Source organism: Rana temporaria, chromosome 4 (assembly GCF_905171775.1).
Source record: "Rana temporaria chromosome 4, aRanTem1.1, whole genome shotgun sequence".
Classification (NCBI taxonomy): Eukaryota; Metazoa; Chordata; class Amphibia; order Anura; family Ranidae; genus Rana; species Rana temporaria.
This window is the reverse complement of record NC_053492.1, coordinates 271,560,620-271,582,657: the sequence shown is the minus strand read 5'-3', so window position 1 is coordinate 271,582,657 and position 22,038 is coordinate 271,560,620. Positions and strand designations below refer to the sequence as shown.

The 22,038-nt window shown below is 42.8% G+C and overlaps 1 protein-coding gene across 2 annotated transcripts in view; it reads left to right on the top strand.

Moving 5' to 3' along the window:
• Positions 1 to 22,038, top strand: part of LOC120937237 (amine sulfotransferase-like) — a 40,163-nt gene that overhangs the window by 5,484 nt on the left and 12,641 nt on the right. The window contains exons 2-6 of one of the 2 annotated variants that reach the window (XM_040350279.1): positions 1,234 to 1,403; positions 11,172 to 11,380; positions 15,575 to 15,701; positions 18,741 to 18,835; positions 18,991 to 19,171. In XM_040350279.1, the coding sequence (XP_040206213.1) occupies positions 1,244 to 1,403; positions 11,172 to 11,380; positions 15,575 to 15,701; positions 18,741 to 18,835; positions 18,991 to 19,171 (772 nt within the window). In that variant the 5' untranslated portion in view covers positions 1,234 to 1,243. The remainder of the gene's footprint in view (positions 1 to 1,233; positions 1,404 to 11,171; positions 11,381 to 15,574; positions 15,702 to 18,740; positions 18,836 to 18,990; positions 19,172 to 22,038) is intronic. The other variant, XM_040350280.1, reaches the window with a different exon arrangement.

Here is a 22,038-nt window from a genome sequence, read left to right as displayed (position 1 = left end):
GCAGATGACCTTGATCAAGAGCACCTAAGTTGGCTGATCAGAACCTCCCCCCAGCACTACCATTCATCCCAATCCCCCCACACCCCACCAAGGAGTAATAGAAGGAATAAAATAGAGAATACATGGAAGGGAGAGGAAAAGAGGGGGAGGAACAAATAAAAAGGGAGAGAAAGAATAAGAGAAAGAACAAAAAAAACGGCTAGAGAGAGGGTTGGGGGGGACAAGGAATTAGGATAGAGAGGCATAAAGGGAAAGAAAGGAGAACAAAGAGAAAGAGTGGCACATCCTAAAATGTACCATAAGGCCGCGTACCAGGTCCTTGAATTATGCACCCATTCCATTGGGAGTGTCTTTGATGCTCACTAAATTGTTTTCCCTGGAGAAGAGGGGGAAGGCTGGGCATATCCAAAAAGGGTTAATAGTGGTAACAGATGACGTTATGCAATATCTGCTGTAAGGCGGGGCTTTTAGTTTTAAACGCCATCACATTTTATATCTTTTGCTGTGTAGGGACATATACCTTGAAATCTAAACTTTAGAGCACTGAAAATAAAGACTGAAAACATGTCTAGCACCAGTTTTAACCTGAAAATAACATCTGGATTAGAAAAAAAAATTGAAAAAAGAAAACCTGCGCCAACTAATAAATATACTCAGCAAGAGTATATGTCAAGTGCACCTGGGTGTTGTTCGTCCTGATTCCTACTATCTAAAACGTCCATTCAATACTCAACATTTATTTGGACTTTGTTCACACTGTCATATTTATACCGGCCTTGCTTGCTGAGTATATTTATTAGTTGGTGCAGTTTTTCTTCTTTTTTCCATTTGTATTTGTGTTTGTATCACATAATTGCAGCCTTCTGGTTTTTACACCTGTTGAAATTTTTTTTCGGATTAGCGCAGTTTTTTCTTGTATTAACATCTGGATTAGCCAGTCACATATTTTACTGTTCAGTGTGGAAATGGATGATAAATTAAAAGGTAAAGGTACAGGATTCAATTCAAGTACGGTAGTTACTTTTACATGGACATCTTGGCACAGCAGTCATACAGGATTTATATAAATATAACTTTTGTGACCCCTTTGTACGTTATAAACGTGTATTTACACTGAGCGAGGGGTAAGATCAGAGAGCAGAAAGGTATCATCTTTTTTAATACCGTGAAGTATGTGAACATTTATATTGTCATTTTTCTTTAACTGAACTCATACAATTATTGAAATTGTAGATTTGCTAAAATGGCACAAGAAGGTCTGGAAGAGGCACTAAATTCTTTTCTATTCAAGCATAAGGGAATTTATTTCTATACTGGAGCCACAACACCTGAAAAAATAGATTTATTGGAACACATGGAAATTAGAGACAGTGATGTTTTTATAGTCGCATATCCAAAGTCTGGTAAGTATTATTATTATTATTATTATTATTATTAACAATTACTAATTAGCTGTAAAGCAACAATAACTATTAAAGTGGACTTAGAGGGTAAAGCCCCATACACGCTATTAGATTTTCTGCAGATTTTTGTCTTCAGATTTACCAAAACTATGCAGTGCAAGGGCCTGCCTGATTGTATACAAAATTAAACTCTTATGCCGCGTACACACGACCGTTTTTCATGTCATGGAAAAAAACAACGTTTTTCTCGACGTGATTCCTCTCAAGCCTGCCTTGCATACATACGATCGTAATACAAAATGCTCAAGCAAATCGCGGTGACGTACAACACGTACGACAGCACTATAAAGGGGAAGTTCCATTCTATTGGTGTCACCCTTTGGGCTGATTATGCAAATTTCCCTTCTCATAACTTGCTTCTGAGCATGCGTGTTTTTTCCCCGTCGTTAAAGCCTACACATGACCGTTTTTGATGACGAGAAAGACGACGACGTGAAAAATGACGAGAAAAAATAGAGCAGGTTCTAAATTTTGAATGCCCATTTTTCTCGTCGAGAAAAATGCTCTGGAGCCTACACACGATTGTTTTTAACGACCAATTTAAAAAATGGCATTTTTCTCGGCATGAAAAACGGTCGTGTGTACACGGCATTAAGGTTTGACATCATTTTATATGGTTTTGGTAAATCTAAAGGAAAATCATATATCCAGTATAGTGTATATCCAGCTTAAGAGTTGAAACCACTTAGACCCGATACACACTATTAGATTTTCTGCAGATTTTTGTCTTCAGATTTATCAAAACCATATAATATATATGAGGTCAAACCTTAAGGCTACTTTCACACTGCAAAGCGCCCTGAAAGAGCCTCTTCTCTCACTCCAGTGTGAAAGCCCTTGGAATGGCCTAGTCAAAGCCCAGACCTAAATTCAATAGAAAATCTGTGGTCAGACTTAAAGATTGCTGTTCACAAGCGCAAGCCATCCAACTTGAAGGAGCTGGAGCAGTTTTGCAAGGAGGAATGGGCAAAAATCCCAGTGGTAAGATGTAGTAAGCTCATAGACACTTATCCAAAGTGACTTGGAGCTGTGATAGCCGCAAAAGGTGACTCTACAAAGTATTGACTTTAGGGGGGTGAATAGTTATGCACATTGACTTTTTATGTCATTTTGTCCTATTTGTTGTTTGCTTCAGAATAAAAAAAAATCTTCAAAGTTGTGGGGATGTTCTGTAAATAAATGATGCAAATCCTCAACCAATCCATGTTAATTCCAGGTTTTGAGGCAACAAAACACGAAAAATGCCAAGGGGGTAAATACTTTTGTAAGGCAATTACGCCCCAGTGGCGAGTATGGCGTTCTAGGGACATAAATTACACATATGATTTCTAGACAACCTCTAATGCCCCGTACACGCCATCACTTTATGTGATGAAAAAAAAACGACATTTTCTGTTAAGTAAAAAATGACATTTTTGAAACTTCAATTTTCAAAGACGAAGTTGCCTACACACCATTGTTTTTCTCACAATGTTCTAGCAAAGCGAGGTTACGTTCCACCACGTTTTTCCATTGAAGCTCGCTTCATAAGTAGCTTCTGGGCATGCGCGGGTGAAAAAACGTCGTTTTAAACTACGTTTTTTGCTACACACGGTCAATTTCTGTGAAGTAAAAGTTGACGTTTTGAAAAACGACACATAAAATTGCTTCAATTTTTTTTGGTCGTTTTTTAGAAGACATAAAACTACGTTTTCCCCCACACACGGTCAATTAAAGTGATGTTTTTAAAAACGTCATTTTTTTTCATCATACAGTTTTGAAGGGCCTGGAGCACCAGGACAATGGAAACGGCCCTAAAAATTACCCCGTTTTGGAAAGTAAATACCCCAATGTATATTCTATGAGGCATAATGAGTCTTTTGAACATGTCATGTTTTGAAAATGTTGAAAGAAAATTAAAACACATTTTTTTTTAAACAAAGTTATCCATTTATAACATTTTTATAACATTTTTATAAAACATAGCATGTGCATACCAAAAATTATGCCCCAAAATACATTCTGCCACTCCTCTTATGGCGATACCACATGTGTGAGACTTTACCACAGCCTGGTCGGATACAGAGGCTCAACATGCAGGGAGCACTATCAGGTGTTCAAGGGACGTACATTTCAAATCAAATTCGACTTCCTATTCCACTTTCATGATGCACTGATGGGCATTGTAGTGGCATTAATGTGGCACGAATGAGCACTGATGTGGTACAGATAAGAGTACTGATGTGGCACGGATGAGTACTGATGTGGCACGGATGAGCACTGATGTGGCATGGATGTGGCACGGATGATCACTGATGTGGCACAGATGAGCACTGATGTGGCATGGATGAGCACTGATGTGGCATGGATGAGCACTGATGTAGCATGCATCTGGCACAGATGATCAATGATGTGGCACAGATGATCAATGATGTGGCATGGATGATCACTGATGTGGCATGGATGTAGCATGAATGATCTCTGATGTGGCATAGTTGAGCTTGAAATTGGCCATGGATGGGGATGGATGAGCATGAGTGAGGATTAATGAGCCAGGGATGGAGCATGGATGAGCATAAATGAGAATGGATGGAGCATGGATGAGCATGAATGAGGATGGATGAGCCTGTGATGGAGCATGGATGTGGTTGGATGAGCCAGGGATGGAGCATGAATGGGGATGGATGAGCCAGGGATAGAGCATGGAGGAGCATGAAAGAGAATGGATGAGCCAGGGATAAAGCATTGATGCAAATGAATGTGGGTGCCTGAGCCTGTGATGGAGCATGGATGTGGTTGGATAAGCCAGGGATGGAGCATGAATGAGGATGAATGAGCCAGGGATGGAGCATGGATGAGCATGACAGAGAATGTATGAGCCAGGGATGAAGCATTGATGAGCATGAATGTGGATGACTGAGCCAGGGATGGAGCATGGATGAGCATGAATGTGGGTGGATGAGCCAGCGATGGCACACAAATGTGGATGGATGAGCCAGGGATGGGGCATGGATGAGCATGAATTCTGGATGGATGAGACCGGGATGGAGCATGGATGAGCTTGAATGTGGATGGATGAGCCAGGGATGGAGCATGGATGAGCATGAATGTGAATGGATGAGCCAGGGATATAACATGGATGAGCATGAATGTGGATGGATGAGCCAAGAATGGAACATGGATGAGCATGAATGTGGATGAATGAGCCAGGGATGGAGCATGAATGTGGATGGATGAGCCAGGGATGGAGCATGGATTAGCCAGGGATGGAGCATGGATGAGCATGAATGTGGATGGATGAGCCAGGGATGGAGCATGAATGTGGATGGATGAGCCAGGGATGGAGCATGGATGAACATGAATAAGGGTGGATTTGCCAAAGGATGGAGCATGGATGAGCATACATGTGGATGGATGAGCCAGGGATGGAGCATGAATGTGGATGGATGAGCCAGGGATGGAGCATGGATGAGCATGAATGAGGATGGATGAGCCAGGGATGGAGCATGGATAAGCATACATGTGGATGGATGAGCCAGGGGTGGAGCATAAATGTGGATGGATGAGCCAGGGATGGAGCATGCATGAGCATGAATGAGGATGGATGAACCAGGGATGGAGCATGAATGTGGATGGATGAGCCAGGGATGGAGCATGGATTAGCCAGGGATGGAGCATGGATGAGCATGAATGTGGATGGATGAGCCAGGGATGGAGCATGAATGTGGATGGATGAGCCAGGGATGGAGCATGGATGAACATGAATAAGGGTGGATTTGCCAAAGGATGGAGCATGGATGAGCATACATGTGGATGGATGAGCCAGGGATGGAGCATGAATGTGGATGGATGAGCCAGGGATGGAGCATGGATGAGCATGAATGAGGATGGATGAGCCAGGGATGGAGCATGGATAAGCATACATGTGGATGGATGAGCCAGGGGTGGAGCATAAATGTGGATGGATGAGCCAGGGATGGAGCATGCATGAGCATGAATGAGGATGGATGAACCAGGGATGGAGTATGGATGAGCCAGGGATGGAGCATAGATAAGCATGAATGTGGATGGATGAGCCAGGGATAAGCATGGATGAGCATGAATGAGGATGGATGAACCAGGGATGGAGCATGGATGAGCATGAATGAGGATGGATGAACGAGGGATGGAGCATGGATGAGGATGGATGATCCAGGGATGGAGCATGAATGTGGATGGATGAGCCAGGGATGGAGCATGGATGAGCATGAATGTGGATGGATGAGCCAGGGATGGAGCATGAATGTGGATGGATGAGACAGGGATGGAGCATTAATGAGCATGAATGAGGATGGATGAGCCAGGGATGGAGCATGGATGAGCATAAATGTGGATGGATGAGCCAGGGAAGGTGCATGAATGTGGATGGATGAGCCAGGGATGGAGCATGGATGAGCATGAATGTGAATGGTTGAGCCAGGGATATAACATGGATGAGCATGAATGTGGATGGATGAGCCAAGAATGGAGCATGAATGAGCATGAATGTGGATGAATGAACCAGGGATGGAGCATGAATGTGGATGGATGAGCCAGGGATGGAGCATGAATGAGCATGAATGAGGATGGATGAACCAGGGATGGAGTATGGATGAGCATAAATGTGGATGGATGAGCCAGGGATGGAGCATAGATAAGCATGAATGTGGATGGATGAGCCAGGGATGGAGCATGGATGAGCATGAATGAGGATGGATTAACCAGGGATAGAGCATGGATGAGCGAAGGATGGAGCATGAACGTGGATGGATGAGCCAGGGATGGAGCATGGATGAGCATGAATGTGAATAAATGAGCCAGGGATGGAGCATGAATGTGGATGGATAAGCCAGGGATGGAGCATGGATGAGCATGAATGAGGATGGATGAGCCAGGGATGGAGCATGGATGAGCATAAATGTGGATGGATGAGCCAGGGAAGATGCATGAATTTGGATGGATGAGCCAGGGATGGAACATGGACGAGCATGAATGTGGATGGATGAGCCAGGGATGGAGCATGCATTAGCATGAATGAGGATGGATGAACCAGGGATGGAGTATGAATGAGCATGAATGTGGATGGATAAGCCAGGGATGGAGCATGAATGTGGATGGATGAGCCAGGGATGGAGCATAGATGAGCATGAATGTGGATGGATGAGTCAGGGATGGAGCATGGATGAGCATTAATGAGGATGGATGAACCAGGGATGGAGCATGGATGAGCATGAATGAGGATGGATGAACCAGGGATGGAGCATGAATGTGGATGGATGAGCCAGGGATGGAGCATGGATGAGCATGAATGTGGATGGATGAGCCAGGGATGGAGCAAGGATGAGCATGAATGAGGATGGATGAATCAGGGATGGAGCATGGATGAGCATGAATCAGGATGGATGAGCCAGGGGTGCAGCATGAATGTGGATGGATGAGCCAGGAATGGAGCATGGATGAGCATGAATGTGGATAGATGAGCCAGGGATGGGGCATGGATGAGCATGAATGTGGATGGATGAGCCAGGGATGGAGCATGGATGAGAATGAATGTGGATGGATGAGCCAGGGATGGAACATGGATGAGCATGAATGTGGATGGATGAGCCATGGATGGAGTGTGGATGAGCATGGATGAGCCAGGGATGGCGCATGGATGAGCAGGAATGTGGATGGATGAGCCAGGGATGGGCACAGATCAGCACTGTGGGCACTTTAGATCCAGCCCACGGCGCTGCCCTCAGCGCTACAGACCTGCCTCCTCACAGGCTGGTGTGAGGGGAGGGAAGGACGTGCTTCGGTTTGTTTACAAGTGATCACTCCGTCATTGGACGGAGTGATCACGTGGTAAAGGGCCGCTGTCATTTGCCCCCTTACCCTAATCCATGACACGCCGGGTCTGGGAGACTCGGCGGTCATGGACATTCCCCGGAGCAACTGGATAAATTGAAAAGGCGTTAGAGTCAAAGCCATGAAGTCTTTTTTATGATATTGTGAAAAATGTCCTAAAAGACTAAGATACTGAAAGTTGGTTTGTACATTGAGTCTATGTTTCTTCAGCCATCTATACTGTGTTTGTATACTGAATCTAACAAGTGAATTCTTTCACATAGATTACATACTATGGTGGCTTTACTATAGATAAATAGGGCCAGATTCTCGTAGAATCCGCGGCGGCGTAGCGTAAGCCATTTACACGCCGCCGCAATTTACTGAAGCAAGTGCCGTATTCTCAAAGCACTTGCTCCGTAATTTGCGGCGGCGTAGTGTAAATGGCCCGGCGTAAGGCCGCGTAATTCAAAGGGGGCGGCTTGTATTTAAATTAAGCGCGCCCCCGCGCCGATCGAACTGCGCATGCGCCGGGCGTAAAAATAGCCCAGTGCGCATGCTCCAGCTCACGACGGAAAACGTCAATGAAGCCGACGTGAGCGTCATTTACGTAAAGTCCTATTCGCGAACGACTTAGTAAAACGACGTAAACGACGGAAAAAGACAACGCTGTCCCGACGCCATACTTAACATGGCATACGACGGACCTTCGTAAACGTTCCCCCCATATAGCAGGGGTAAGTTTACGCTTACGGAAACGACGACGAGGCGGCGCAAAATCGTTCGGGAATCGGCGTATCGGGCTCATTTGCATAGTCAAATGAGAAATCGTCGTAAACGCCATCTAGCGGCCAGCGTGGAATTACATCTAAGATCCGACAGTGTAAGTGACTTACGCCAGTCGGATCTACGCCGTAACTATGCGTAAATGATTCTAAGAATCACTCGCATAGATACCCGGGCTCAGAAACAGAGATACGACGGTGTATCTGGAGATACACCGTCGTATCTCTTTTGAGAATCTGGCCCATAGGCTTTATACTTTGCAGGGGAATTTTCCTTTGGAGCAGTGAATGTGGTGGAAATTCACTTTGCAGGGAATACCCAATCACCTACAAGGAAAATTAAAAAAAAGTCAGCCAAGCATCACCTCATTCACTAAGCTAAGGAAAAACTTCCTTGTAGTCAATGCCTTTAGTAAATCAACTCCATTGTGTCCCACATCCCACAGTCTTCATCTATCTATCCATCTATCTATCCATCTATCTATATACCGTATTTTCCGGCGTATAAGAGGACCTTTTATACTTAAAAATATCCCCCAAAAATCGGGAGTCGTCTTATACGCTGGTATTAAATGTCGGACGCTTGATGTTAGCCCGCTGGATGCGTGGTAATACGGTATGTAGCTTTGGCTACATACCATATACCGCGCTGAGCCAATCAGGGTGAGCGATGTATTCTATTAACGAATACAAAACCTGCTTGGATTGGCTTGGAGAGTCAGAGGGGCGCGGGCTGATGATGTTCCAACCTCTACCAATCACAGCGAGCAATGTATTCTATTAATGAATACAAAGCCTGCTCGGATTGACAGAGGTTGTAACATCCTCAGCTCGCACCTTTCTGACTCTCCAAGCCAATCCGAGCAGTCTTTATATTCATTAATAGAATACATCGCTCACCGTGATTGGCTCAGCAAGGAATACTGTATGTATACTGTATACCGCGAGGGTGAAGCTTGTCTTTGACAGTGTGGCTGCAAACTAAGGGGCAGTATGGGCCACATCTAGGCCAGAAGTTTTGGAGCAGTCAAAACTTTACATTAAGATTCAAGGTGTAGATCATGGAGCAGAGAGGATAGAGAATAAGGAGAGCAGCTAGGGAGCACCTTTCTAGCCAGGGAGCACCAGTCTAATTACAGGTACCCTAACATACTGAGGCTGTTTTTTTTTTTTAGCTTTAAGAAATACATACCTGGAAGGGTTTTATTCTGTCCAGAATAACCCTGCTACTCAGCTGAGTTGCTGTATTGATCTCTGGGAGTGTTTACTTATGAGCCTACTAGATGATCAAACATTAGATTAAAGATTTGAAAAAAGCTGAATAAAGCCTATTCCTGTCAGCGGTTGTTCCGGCTACCCCTCAGCTCCTCTTCCTTCCACGGCCATCTCGCCATCCACCACCGGAGCTTTGGTATGAAACACCTGACCCTCCATCTGGCTCTGCACACATTGGTTTTCCCTCTACATTGGATTTTGCCAGGCACATGAGGTATTTACCACCGCAGCATTGCTTCACAAAGTTGCACAAACGTATTATTGCTCTTTCAGTATGTTACCGAAGGTTCTAGACAGACTATTCGAAAGGGGGTCGTCTTATACGGCGAGTAGGTGCCCCTGGAAGACGCCATCTGTGACGAAATGGCGTAGGGAGGGGCGGCGTGCTGACGTCACCACAAACAAATGCTAAGTCACCGGAAGGAACGGGTGGATATCGAGACCCGGCCGGCTTGAAAATTTAATGACATGCTTTTAACTTTCTGCATGATTGTAAGTGTACATCTATGTTTTTAATAAACCTGTTGAATGCAGTTTTACACTATGAGAGTTTTTCTCACCCACATGGGGAACTATTAATTACGGATTATTCCGAGGATTCTTGGTGCAGAGGACTCAGGAGTGTTTGCTGTCCAGTATAGAGGGCTGGGGTAATTAGCCACAAGCGGTTCTGATCTCCCTAAAAAGAGATCAATCTATCCGGTAAGCAGCATTGCTGTTATAGGTGGACGACCTTTTTCTATCTTTATTCATCACTCTTCCTCTGGTGTTAATTGGTTTGAAGTCACCGCGGATCTCTTCACCGAAGATGTGTTTTAGAACTGTGTCCTGGAACCTTGTGGTGGGGGAGCTTACCGTTATTGGGTTGATACTATCAGTGATTTGAGCACTGGAAAAGGAACTTATCCTGGTTGTATGTGATTCATTTCCAACATCTGGGTCCATCCTTTTTGTTTTATTTTACTTTTTTGGACTCAGGAGGATGAAACCCAGGCCTTTTGGATTGTAATTGGCTCATGTTTTATGCATCACTTAATTTATGTTTATATATTTCACTTATTTATTCCTCATTTTGCAGCGCAGCTTATATAAATATCCCAAAACAAACCTTTTAGCTGGAAAATTAGGGGGTTGTCTTTAACGCCGGCAAATACGGTATCTGCTGTATCTATATATGTGTGTTTTATTGTTTAACTTAAAAGTAATAGAAGTTTGTTCATGTGTAATGAGTGACAACATAATTATCTATTTTGCTGACATTTATAGATACCAGCTTTGACTTGTTTTATTTGATCCAACCTATTATTTTGTTAGATGCAATACAATTAACTATGGTTTTAGCACTTCAAAACATATTTGGTTTACTCAGAAGCTGTTTTTTTTAAATGTATCTTATTCTAGTTTACACCAGAACATATTTACTTATTTTGATCTCTCTATGTTAGTAATGTATGTTTTCTTATTTTTACCTGTATCGAATCATAAATCGTTTTTCTAGTTTTAGTTTTAAACAGAATTGTTATGTTATTTTATTTAGTGGTCCTTTAATCATCCTCAAAGAATACTCTATTTATTTTCTTCAGCTCTCTGGTATATTATGTTGGCTTGCTGCTAAAAAATAATTTTTACAGTTGCGCCTAATTCTCTTGAATTGGCTGAATGGGATATTATGGAGCCATAGCTTATAATGTAAACCTAAAAAATATAACAGCTAATAATATCAACAGTTTTAAAAAAAATGCAGCAATGATGAATGTTTAGTGGTTTACAGCATTTGCTGTAAGGATAAAACATTTTAAAACCACTGAAACTATATTTGCAGGTACAATTTGGGCACAGCAAGTTCTAAGTCTGATCCTTCATGAAGGACATAGGAATGGATCAGAACATATTGACAATTTGACCAGAGCTCCATGGATTGAATATAATTCATACAACATTGACTATAATATCCGACAATCTCCTCGCCTCTTCACAGCACAACTGCCTTACTATCTTATGCCAAAAGATGTCGGGTTCAAGAGAGCAAAAGTAAGCAACATGGGTGGTATTTTAGTGTTCCAATTTCTGCAAAATATACAAATAATATGTGTGTGTGTGTGTGTGTGTGTGTGTGTACAGTATCTAGTAGAGCCCTCACATTTTTGTAAATATTTTATTATATCTTTTCATCAAAACCTCCTCCAGATACCCAAGGCCAGATACAAGTCCAAAGGAGAACGAAGATTTGCAGTCCAGGGACCTCGCCTGTGGAATGCACTACCAACCACCATCCGACTGGAGTCGGACCACTTGGCCTTCAGGAGAAAGATTAAAACCCATCTCTTCTGAGGTCAAGGGGTTCCTTACCCATGAAATGGATACAGCGCCCAGAGGCGATTCAGTTCGCATGTGTTGCGCTTTACAAGTCTCTCTCTCTCTCTCATGTGACAGCACTGAAGAAACGACACTTTACTACAATGTAAAGTAGTGACTGTACAGCTTGTACAACAGTGTACATTTTCTGTTCCCTCAAAATAACTCAACACACAACCATGTGTTAAATTTGGTGTTATCGCTCTCACTCTCTCATCCTGGTCACTGGATGTTCAACATGGCACCTCATGGCAAAGAACTCTCTAAAAAAAATAAAGAATTATTGCTCTACATAAAGATGGCCTAGGCTATAAGAAGATTGTCAAGACCCTGAAACTGAGCTGCAGAATGGTGGCCAAGACCAAACATCGGTTTAACAGGACAGGTTCCACTCAGAACAGGCCTTGCCATGGTTGACCAAAGAAGTTGAGTGCACATGCTCAGCGTCCTATGCAGAGGTTGTCCCTGGGAAAAAGACGTATGAGTGCTGCCAGCATTTCTACAGAGGTTGAAGGGGTGAGGGGTCAGCCTGTCTGTGCTCAGACCATACGCCGCACACTGCATTAAATTGGTCTGCATGGCTGTCGTCCCAGAAGGAAGCCTCTTCTAAAGATAATGGAAAAGAAAGCCTGCAAACAGTTTTCTGAAGACAATCAGACTAAGGACATATTACTAGAACCATGTCCTGTGGTCTGATGAGATCAAGATAAACTTATTTGGTTTAAATGGTGTCAAGCATGTGTGGTAGGAACCAGGTGAGGAGTACAAAGACAAGTGTGTCTTGCCCACAGTCAAGCATGGTGGTGGGAGTGTCATAATCTGGGGCTGCATAAGTGCTGCGGGCACTGAGGAGCTACAGTTCATTGAGGGAACCATGAATGCCAACATGTACTGTGACATACTGAAGCAGAGCATGAGCCCTTCCCTTCGGAGACTGGGCCGCAGGGCAGTATTCCAACATGATAATGACCCCAAACACACCTCCAAGATGACCACTGCCTTGCTAAAGAAGCTGAGGGTAATGGCGAGGGACTGGCCAAGCATGTCTCCAGACCTATACCCTATTAAGCATGTGTGGGGTATACTCAAGTGGAAGGTGGAGGAATACAAGGTCACTTACATCCACCAGCTCCGTGATGTTGTCATGGAGGAGTGGAAAAGGACTGCAGTGACAACCTATGAAGCTCTGGTGACCTCCATGCCCATGAGGGTTAAGGCAGTGCTGGAAAATGATGGTGGCCACACAAAATATTGACACTTTGGACCCAATTCTAACATTTGCACTTAGGGGTGTACGCACTTTTGTTTCCAGCAATTTAGACATAAATGGCTGTGTGTTGAGTTATTTTGAGGGGACTGCAAATTTACACTGGTATAAAAGCTTTACATTGTAGAAGTGTCATTTCTTTAGTGTTGTCACATAAAAAGATATAATAAAATATTTACAAAAATGTGAGGGATATACTCACTTTTGTGAGATACTGTGTACATATATATATATATATATATATATATATATATATACACATATATATATATTAGGGCTGTTACTGATTAACATGTTCGATTAATCGATTTTTTTTTTTTAATCGACTAATTTCGATTAACCTCCCTGGAGGTATGATTCTGTCTGGAATTACGTACCAAAAGCGGTACAATTATTTTGCAAGGAAATTTGGCGTTTTATACTGTAGGCCTGCAATTCTTAGGAATAACTCATTTAATTCTGACCAAACAAGAGTGTAGTAGGCATCCCGGGTATGATTTTTTTTTTTAAAACAAAATTATAAATTATAATATAATAAATAATTATAAATAATTATAACAAATAATAATATAATTATAATAAAAATTATTCAATAATGTAATCAACTCAAAACCACTGAAATTTGCTCAGTTGCAGAATTGTCGCTGTCATTACTTTTATTTTTTTATGACGAATTTCCCCACAAATCGCTATAGCACAATTCTGCAAGTGATTATAATTTATTATCGCTGTTTTCTAGCTGCTCTAAAACCATTTTTGACATAAAGGGACACTTTTGGACAATCTACAGTTTTCAGGCAGAAAGAACAGTTTTTATTTTATAAAAGTACATGTAGGGCACTGGGCAGACCACTAGGGACAAGGGGTGTGTGTATTATTTACATACAGTACTGTAATCTATAAGATTACAGTATACTGTATGTAATGTGTTTGTTTATTTTTTTTAATTTGGCGCCGTTCTTCGCCCCCGTGCGTCGTAACGTCGCAGGGAACGGAGATCGGCGGCACACGGGGACACTGTGAATCGAGCGAGGACCCGCTCGCTCACACAGCGGGGATGCATCGTTGGATCCAGGGACAAGGGGAGTAACTTGTCTGTGGATGCTGCGAGCAGGTAAGCCGCGCCGCTGCACACTCTGCACATCTACCCCGAGCGTGACTCGGGGATACCGATCCTAGCATCGAAAATCCACCCCGAGTCACGCTCGGGGATACCACCAGGGAGGTTAATTATAACGCACATAGAGATCCAACTACTTTTAGCTGATCTCCTTGCATTGCAACTCTGCATTAGTCAGTGGTAAATGTCGTATACACTATATACAATCACCCGACACTAGTTAGTTTCCACAATCCATGACTTAACTTCACAGTTCACACAAATACGTTTTAAATTCAAATTGTAGCACTGACGTAAGTAATTTTTTCTTATTAAACTTTAAGAAAAATGTAGAAAATTAGTTTAACTTTAATTATAAAACGTATCTAGTATATTGACTGCAAGTCACTTTATACGGTAGTAGGCAAGTAGGCATCACTCTAGCCAGTCGTGCAGATATACCAGAGTGTTTACATTTTCTGGAAGCAGACATGATAACATTTTATTGACAATATACCCTAAGAGCCGGTTCACACTGGGGCGACTTGGGATCCGACTTGAAGTCGCCTTAAGTCATCCCAAGTCGCGCTGTCGAGAAAAACAATGCAAGTGAATGGGAGCGGTGTTAATACACACGACTCGAGTCGCTCCGACTTCAAAAGAAGTTCCTGTACTACTTCAATCCGACTTGTAGGCGATTTGTACCCATTGATTTCAATGGAAGTCGCCTCCAAGTCTGATCCAAGTCTGATCACTGTCTTAACTGAAGCGACTTTCCAGGAAGATAACATGCATTTCTCAGGCAAACCTCTCCCTCCCCCTCCCTCCCCTAGAGCTGATTGTTGTTTGGTTGGCCACTGGAAAGTCTCCTGTCCTGGAGACGACTTCAAGTCGTGTTGTAAATCGCCCCAGATCGCCCTGTGGTTCATGCTCAAGTCGTGTCGGAGTCGCCTCTGAAAGTCACGCTGGAAGTCATGTCGCCCTAGTGTGAACCGACTCTGAAGAACTGAACATTCTTTCGCACGGAACAGATGTTGTCGATACACAAAGAATTGTCTGCACAAAACTGCTTAGGACAGGAAAACGATGATTATTTTTGGCCCCTTCCCCTGATGCATCCTCCTGCTCCACAGATGCAAAGGTACCAATGGGTGCAGTTTGCTCGCATCCAGCAGGGTAAGTCTCACTGTCCAGTGACATCAAGAATTTTGATCGATTAAAAGAATTTTGATCGATTAAAAGAATTTTGATCGATTAAAAGAATTTTGATCGATTAAAAGAATTTTGATCGATCAGAAAAATTAAAGATTAATCAAGGAATTAATCTTTAATTTCCCCAGCCCTAATATATATATATATATATATATATATATCTACATACATACATACATACACACACACACACACTTGGGGCAAGTGGGGGACAATAGAACTACACTCGCTAATTGCCTAGGTTCAAAGTTTAAAGCTATATATTTTTATTTTCTCTTTTTTATGCTTTCAGATTATCTATGTGAGCAGAAATCCAAAAGATGTCTTGGTGTCATCTTATCACTTTCATGAATTATATACCCAGTTACACATCAAGTTGCAGTGGGAAACATTCTTGGATCTGTTCTTGTCTGGGAGAGGTAGTTCACTAATAAATATTGTATTTACTGAATAGAGTACCCACTGATCACATATTTGCACTAACTTAAAAAACAATAAACGAATTTCATATTTAAATGATTATTTTTCTAGTTTTGGATAATATGGAAAGGGTTTGAACCTTTGATCATTGTTGGCAGAAGTGTCCCTTTTGAGAAATATTGCCTCTATTCCTGTTCCAGTGACAACCATTAAATGCGGGGTTCCCCTAGATTTCTCTCCTAATGGCAGTGGTCCCCAGGATAAATAGTATGATTAGACATCTTACAAGAAATGGTCAGAGAATAGGCACATAATACAACATATGGTCAGAGACTGCAGGCATAAAACAGGAGATGTCAGAGACAGCAGGGCACAAAGTCTGTGAGCATTCTATAGGAGTTGTTAGAGATTGGGGACATGCTTCAGGAAACAGTCATGGACTGGAAACATATTACATAAGGCTGCTACAAGGTAGTGGGAAAGGAAAACATACAGTATGTCACAAAAGTGAGCACACCCCTCACATTTTTGTAAATATTTTATTATATCTTTTCATGTGACAACACTGAAGAAATTAAACTTTGCTAAAGTAGTGAGTGTACAGCTTATACAACGATGCAATTTGATGTCCCCTCAAAATAACTCAACACACAGCCATTAACCACCTCAATATAGGGCACTTACACCGCCTTCCTGCCCAGGCCATTTTTCAGCTTTCATCGCTGTCACACTTTGAATAACAATTGCGCGGTCATGCTACACTGTAACCATGTGAAATTGTTATTATTTTCTTCACACAAATAGAGCTTTATTTTGGTGTTTTTTCCATTCTGGGTTTTTTATTTCCCCCCCCAAAAAAGACAGAAAAAAAAGGTGGCATTGATGGGCACTGATGAGGCGGCACTTATGGGCACTGATTAGGTGGCACTGATGAGGAGGCACGAATATGCTGCACTTATGGGCACTGATAGGTGGCACTGATGAGCACTGATAGGCGGCACTGATGGGTGGCACTGGTGGGCAGCACTGGTGGGCAAAGATAAGTGGCACGGATAGACGGCACTGATGGGCATTGATGGGCAGCAGTGATAGCCAGCACTGACTGGCCTCACTAATGGCCACTGATTGCTGGCACTTGTGAGCACTGATTGCTGACACTTGTGGGCACTTAATTGAATACAGGGCACTGATGATAAGTGCCCTGATTACATACCTAGATGTCCTCTGCGAGGAGATGCCGCTGATCGGCTCCCCTCTCCTCACACTCTGTCAGTGTGAGGCGAGGAGTGCTGATTACTGGCATCTTCGTGTTTACATGTGACCAGCTGTGATTGGACACACCCGATCACATGGTTAAAAAGCTGCAGCCACAGCCCTTTACAGAGATTGGGTTCGTGCCATGTCCTAGCAATGAGAGCGGTCGTTCTGAGAAGCCGTCATATGACGTCCACCCAAAACGAGAGCTGCCCCACCGTCATTTGAGTTGTTAATGTCTAAACAGCTGGAAACAGCTGGAAACAAAAGTGAGTACACCCTTCAGTGAAAATGTCCAAATTGGGCCCTAAGTGTCAATATTTTGTGGCCACCATTATTTTATAGCACTGACTTAGCCCTCTTGGGCATTGAGTTCACCAGGGCGTCATAGGTTGCCACTGGAGTCCTCTTCCACTCCTCCATGGCGACATCACAGAGCTGATGGATGTTAAAGACCTTGCGCTCCTCCAGCTTCCGTTTAAGTATGCCCCACAGATGCTCAATAGTGTTTAGGTCTGGAGACATGCCTGGCCAGCCCATCACCCTTACCCTTGGCTTCTTTAGCAAGGCAATGGTCCTCTTGGAGGTGTGTTGGAATACTGCCCTGCGGCCCAGTCTCTGAAGGGAGGGGATCATGCTCTGCTTCAGTATGTCACAGTACATGTTGGCATTCATGGTTCTCTCAATAAACTGTAGTTCATCAGTGCTGCAGCCCCAGACCATGACACTCCCACCAGCATGCTTGACTGTAGGCAAGACACATTTTTCCTTGTACTCCTCACCTGGTTGCCGCCGCACACGCTAGACACCGTCTGAAACAAATGCGTTTATCTTGGTCTCATCAGACCACATGTCATGGTTCTAGTAATCAATGTCCTTAGTCTACTTGTCTTCAGCAAACTGTTTGCGAGTTTTTTTGCGCATTATCTTTAGAAGAGGCTTCCTTCTGGGACGACAGCCATGCAGAGCAATTTGATGCAGTGTGCGGCGTATGAGGAAAACAAGTGTATAGGTGCTGCAACCTTCCCACATAAGTGTGCGGCTTATGGTCTGAGCACTGACAGGCTGACACCCCACCCCTTCAACCTCTGTAGCAATGCTGGCAGCACTCATACATCTATTTCCCAAAAACAGCCTCTGGATATGACGCTGAGCACATGCACTCAACTTCTTTGGTCGACCATGGTGAGGCCTGTTCTGAGTGGAACCTGTCCTGTTAAACCACTGTATGGTCTTGGAAACCTTGCTGCAGCTCAGTTTCAGGGTCTTGTCAATCTTTGTGACCAGTATGAGAAAGTGAGAGTGATAACGCCAAAATTTAACCCACCTGCTCCCCATTCACACCTGAGACCTTGTAACACTAACGTGTCACATGACACAGGGGAGGGAAAATGGCTAATTGGGCCCAATTTGGACATTTTTACTTATGGGTGCACTCACTTTTGTTGCCAGCAATTTAGACATTAATGGCTGTATGTTGAGTTATTTTGAGGGGACAGCAAATTTACACTGTTATACAAGTTGTACACTTACTACTTTACATTGTAGCAAAGTGTCATTTCTTCAGTGTTGTCACATGAAAAGATTAAATAAAATATTTACACAAATTTGAAGGGTGTACTCACTTTTGTGAGATACTGTAGATTAGTGTCTTCAGGGGCTTCAAGGGTCGCACAAACAAAATCAAAGGGCCACTTTAAATTGTAGAAAGCACATGGTATCACACATTTTGAATTTGTTTACTATACATTATAAAATCTTGGTACCGTTCCTTTATTTTACAGTGATTGGCGGGTCATGGTTTGATCATATTAGAGGCTGGCACACCCACAAAGAGGACTACAATATTCTTTTTATGACTTATGAGGAGATGAAAAAAGCAAGTACTACCTAATTGCTTCTATTTGATACCTGGTAGATTTGTGCTTTTACAGATGAACATAAATTATTCTGCCGCCATTGCCAATTTAAATATACTATACATTGTGTTGTGTTCTTTTTCTGAATGCGTTCACAACATTCAATTTGTTTTAGGATCTTAGATCAGCTGTAATAAAAATATGCAACTTTATGGAAATCAAACTTGATGACCAAGCAGTAGATACAGTGGTGGAGAAGTCATCATTCAGAACAATGAAACAAGATCCTCTTGCTAATTATGAATTTATTGAAAATAAGTACTTGGACTTTGAAAAAGGAGACTTTCTTCGCAAAGGTAACGTTTTGTTAAGTTATTTCAGTTAACAAATATGAAAGTATCGTGTTGAGAGGGATTTTGCCTGCAGGACCTGCAATTTCAGACACCTGCAGAAGAAATCTGGTATCATAGGTCAACTTTCCAGGTGAAAAGAGATTGATTTACTAAAGACAAATGGGCTGTTTACTTTTGCCACTGAATTTACCCCAGAGCTAAGTTTTTTGGTTGGTGAAGTTTCACTTTGCAATGAATATCCAATCATGTGCAAGCAAGGAAAAAAAAAAAAACATGCAAACACACACAATTTTTTTTCACATACGATTGGAGCAGGGCTTTACCTCATTTACTAAGCTCTGGGAAAAATTGCCTTTCAAAATGCAACTCCTCTTGCAAAGTGAACTTCCTATTTGTCTTTAGTAACAGAGAGTAATTCCACTTTTGTTGAGAAAAAAAATAATCCGCTCTGGGTGATCTTTAGTAAATCAACCCCAGTGAACCTCTAGCAGAGAGTAATTCCACTTTTGTTGAGAACAAAAATAATCCGCTCTGGGTGATCAATCTACTGTATGCTGCAAGCATTTTTACAAACTTTGCAGATTCCTACCTGTTTCTGGTGTGAAGAAATATCTGTTTGTTGCACCATATCCTCTGCAGAGTGATTCTTAATAGGGAGGGACTGGTTTATTATAATAAGCTGATGCACTTTCAGTGTTGTGATGAGAAAATTGTCAGTGTCGGCATCTCTTTAGAAGTTATAAATCCTTGGGCGAAGCCTGAAGCGGCGTGGAATAAGATTCTTGTAAGAGGAGCTCTGCTTGCATCTCTCTTTCTTTTCTCCTATATCCTGCAACTAACTCCTCTGTTTGCACACCTTACACCACTCCTGGTGTGCCCAATATATCTGCTCAATATGACCCCACCTCAGAAGGCACCAAAGACTAGCTCCAAGCTTTATAAGTTCCGACGACAAGGCTAGGAACAGGCCGGGGAAGATGGCAGCCCATCCTTCTCAGATACAGACCAGTCAGCAGCAGATACAACAAAAGTGCTGGAGGCTATATCCTCCTGTCAAGCAATTCTCACTACTAAAACTGATGCAGTAAACATGGATATCTCTTTGATCATACAAAATTTCTGAAAACTCAGGGAGAGTCACTGAGTCAGAGACAAGAATCAGTCGGGTAGAAGATGCCCTGTTCCTGCTACAAAAGCTCTTTGGACTGTATACAAAAGCAACTGCATCAACTGCTACAGAAAAAGGATGACTTGGAGAATAGACTGGGCCGCAGTAACCTCTGGTTCATCAGTCTTCTAAAAGGTGCAGAGGGCTCCAAATCAGCCTTCTTTTTGGAGAACCTGCTGATCGACACCTATGGCAGGGATGCCTTCTCCACATTTGTTGTGGAGCGCGCCCATCGCATCGCGATACAGCAGGCTCCTCCAGGCGCATCACCACCACGCTCCTTGATTGCAAAGATACTTAATTACAAGGACAGTGATACTGTCCTCCACCTTACTAGGGAAAAGGCCTACATTCTTTTCCTCAATGTGAAACTTGTCATCTACCCTGAGTCTTCCGCTGAGGTACAACGACCAGGTAGAAAATTTCTGGAAGTAAAACAATAATTCAGGATGAAAAACATCAATGATGCCATGTTGTACCTGCTTGCCCACAGGTGGTGGGCGATAACAGAGTTGCTTCTTTGATAACCCCCAAAGCTGTGTCAGTTCCAACTGGCCCCAGCTGCTTATAGCTACTTAAGTACCCTATAATCAGCTGGGGCAAGGGGGAACTGATTGCAGGAACCTGTTGGTTGCTGGGAGACACCCGCAGGTGGTCACTGGTGGTCACTGGTGGTCCCACAGTGCCACCAGCAGGTGATCCAGGTGATCCAGGTCCACCCCTGTTTTCAACTGGTTGGAACAGGGGACACCTTCAAGTGCTAATGATACTTAGTGTTGCCATTCAGTTTCTTCAGTCTGTGAGCACATGTTTCTACCCCCAAGCAGGCAGAGCTTTATGCCCTGAAACAAGGTAGCAGGTTCCCATTCCCTCTACCATGTCCCTCTTTTCCTGCTGCCCTACTTCTCCCTCCCTTCCCCTGCTACCTCTCCTATTATTTCCTCTCCCCGCCTCCCCTACCTATATCCCTTTCCTACTGCCCAGGCATGCTTTAGAAATGCCAACAATCCTGGCTCTCATGCCTTTCTAGCCTGCTGATCCATTTCCTTTAATACACAAATCATTCTGAAGCTGTTAAAGGGTTTGTAAAGGAAATCATTTTTTATCTTAATAGCTTCCTTTACCTTAATGCAGTGCTGTTTTCATATCCTCATTGTTCGTTTTTGCTCTCAAGTTTCTGTAATTCTTCTCTGATCTCCACACTTCCTGGTTGTCTGTTTCATGATAACCACAGTACTGTGAGCTTTCTCTCTGTGGTCACTAATCAAGGAGGTGTGATTACTGTGTGTCTAAAACCCCTCAGCACCAATCAGTTTTGTTTTCCAAACCATCACTACCCTGTATTGGCTGTGTGGCTCTGTACATCACAGAAGCAGGAAACAACATGCAAAAACGAAACTAGAAAGCAGGTGCATTATATGATTGATTGTTATCTATTTTTAATCACTATTATGTCTCTATACCCTGTAAACAGTAATTTCAGCAAAAAAAAAATGTTTTCCTTTACTTTAAGTACCTTTGCTTAGCATTTGGGAATCTCACTGCTCATCATGGGTCTCTCCAGCTGGAACTTTTATTTTGTCTCTGGACTCTCTGTGCATTCCATCTTTTATTAACAGGGGAACTCATGCACTTTAGGTACAGTTATTTTCTATGTTTTGCAAGTGGTGGTGTCCATTTACCATGGGTACCCTTCAAGGTA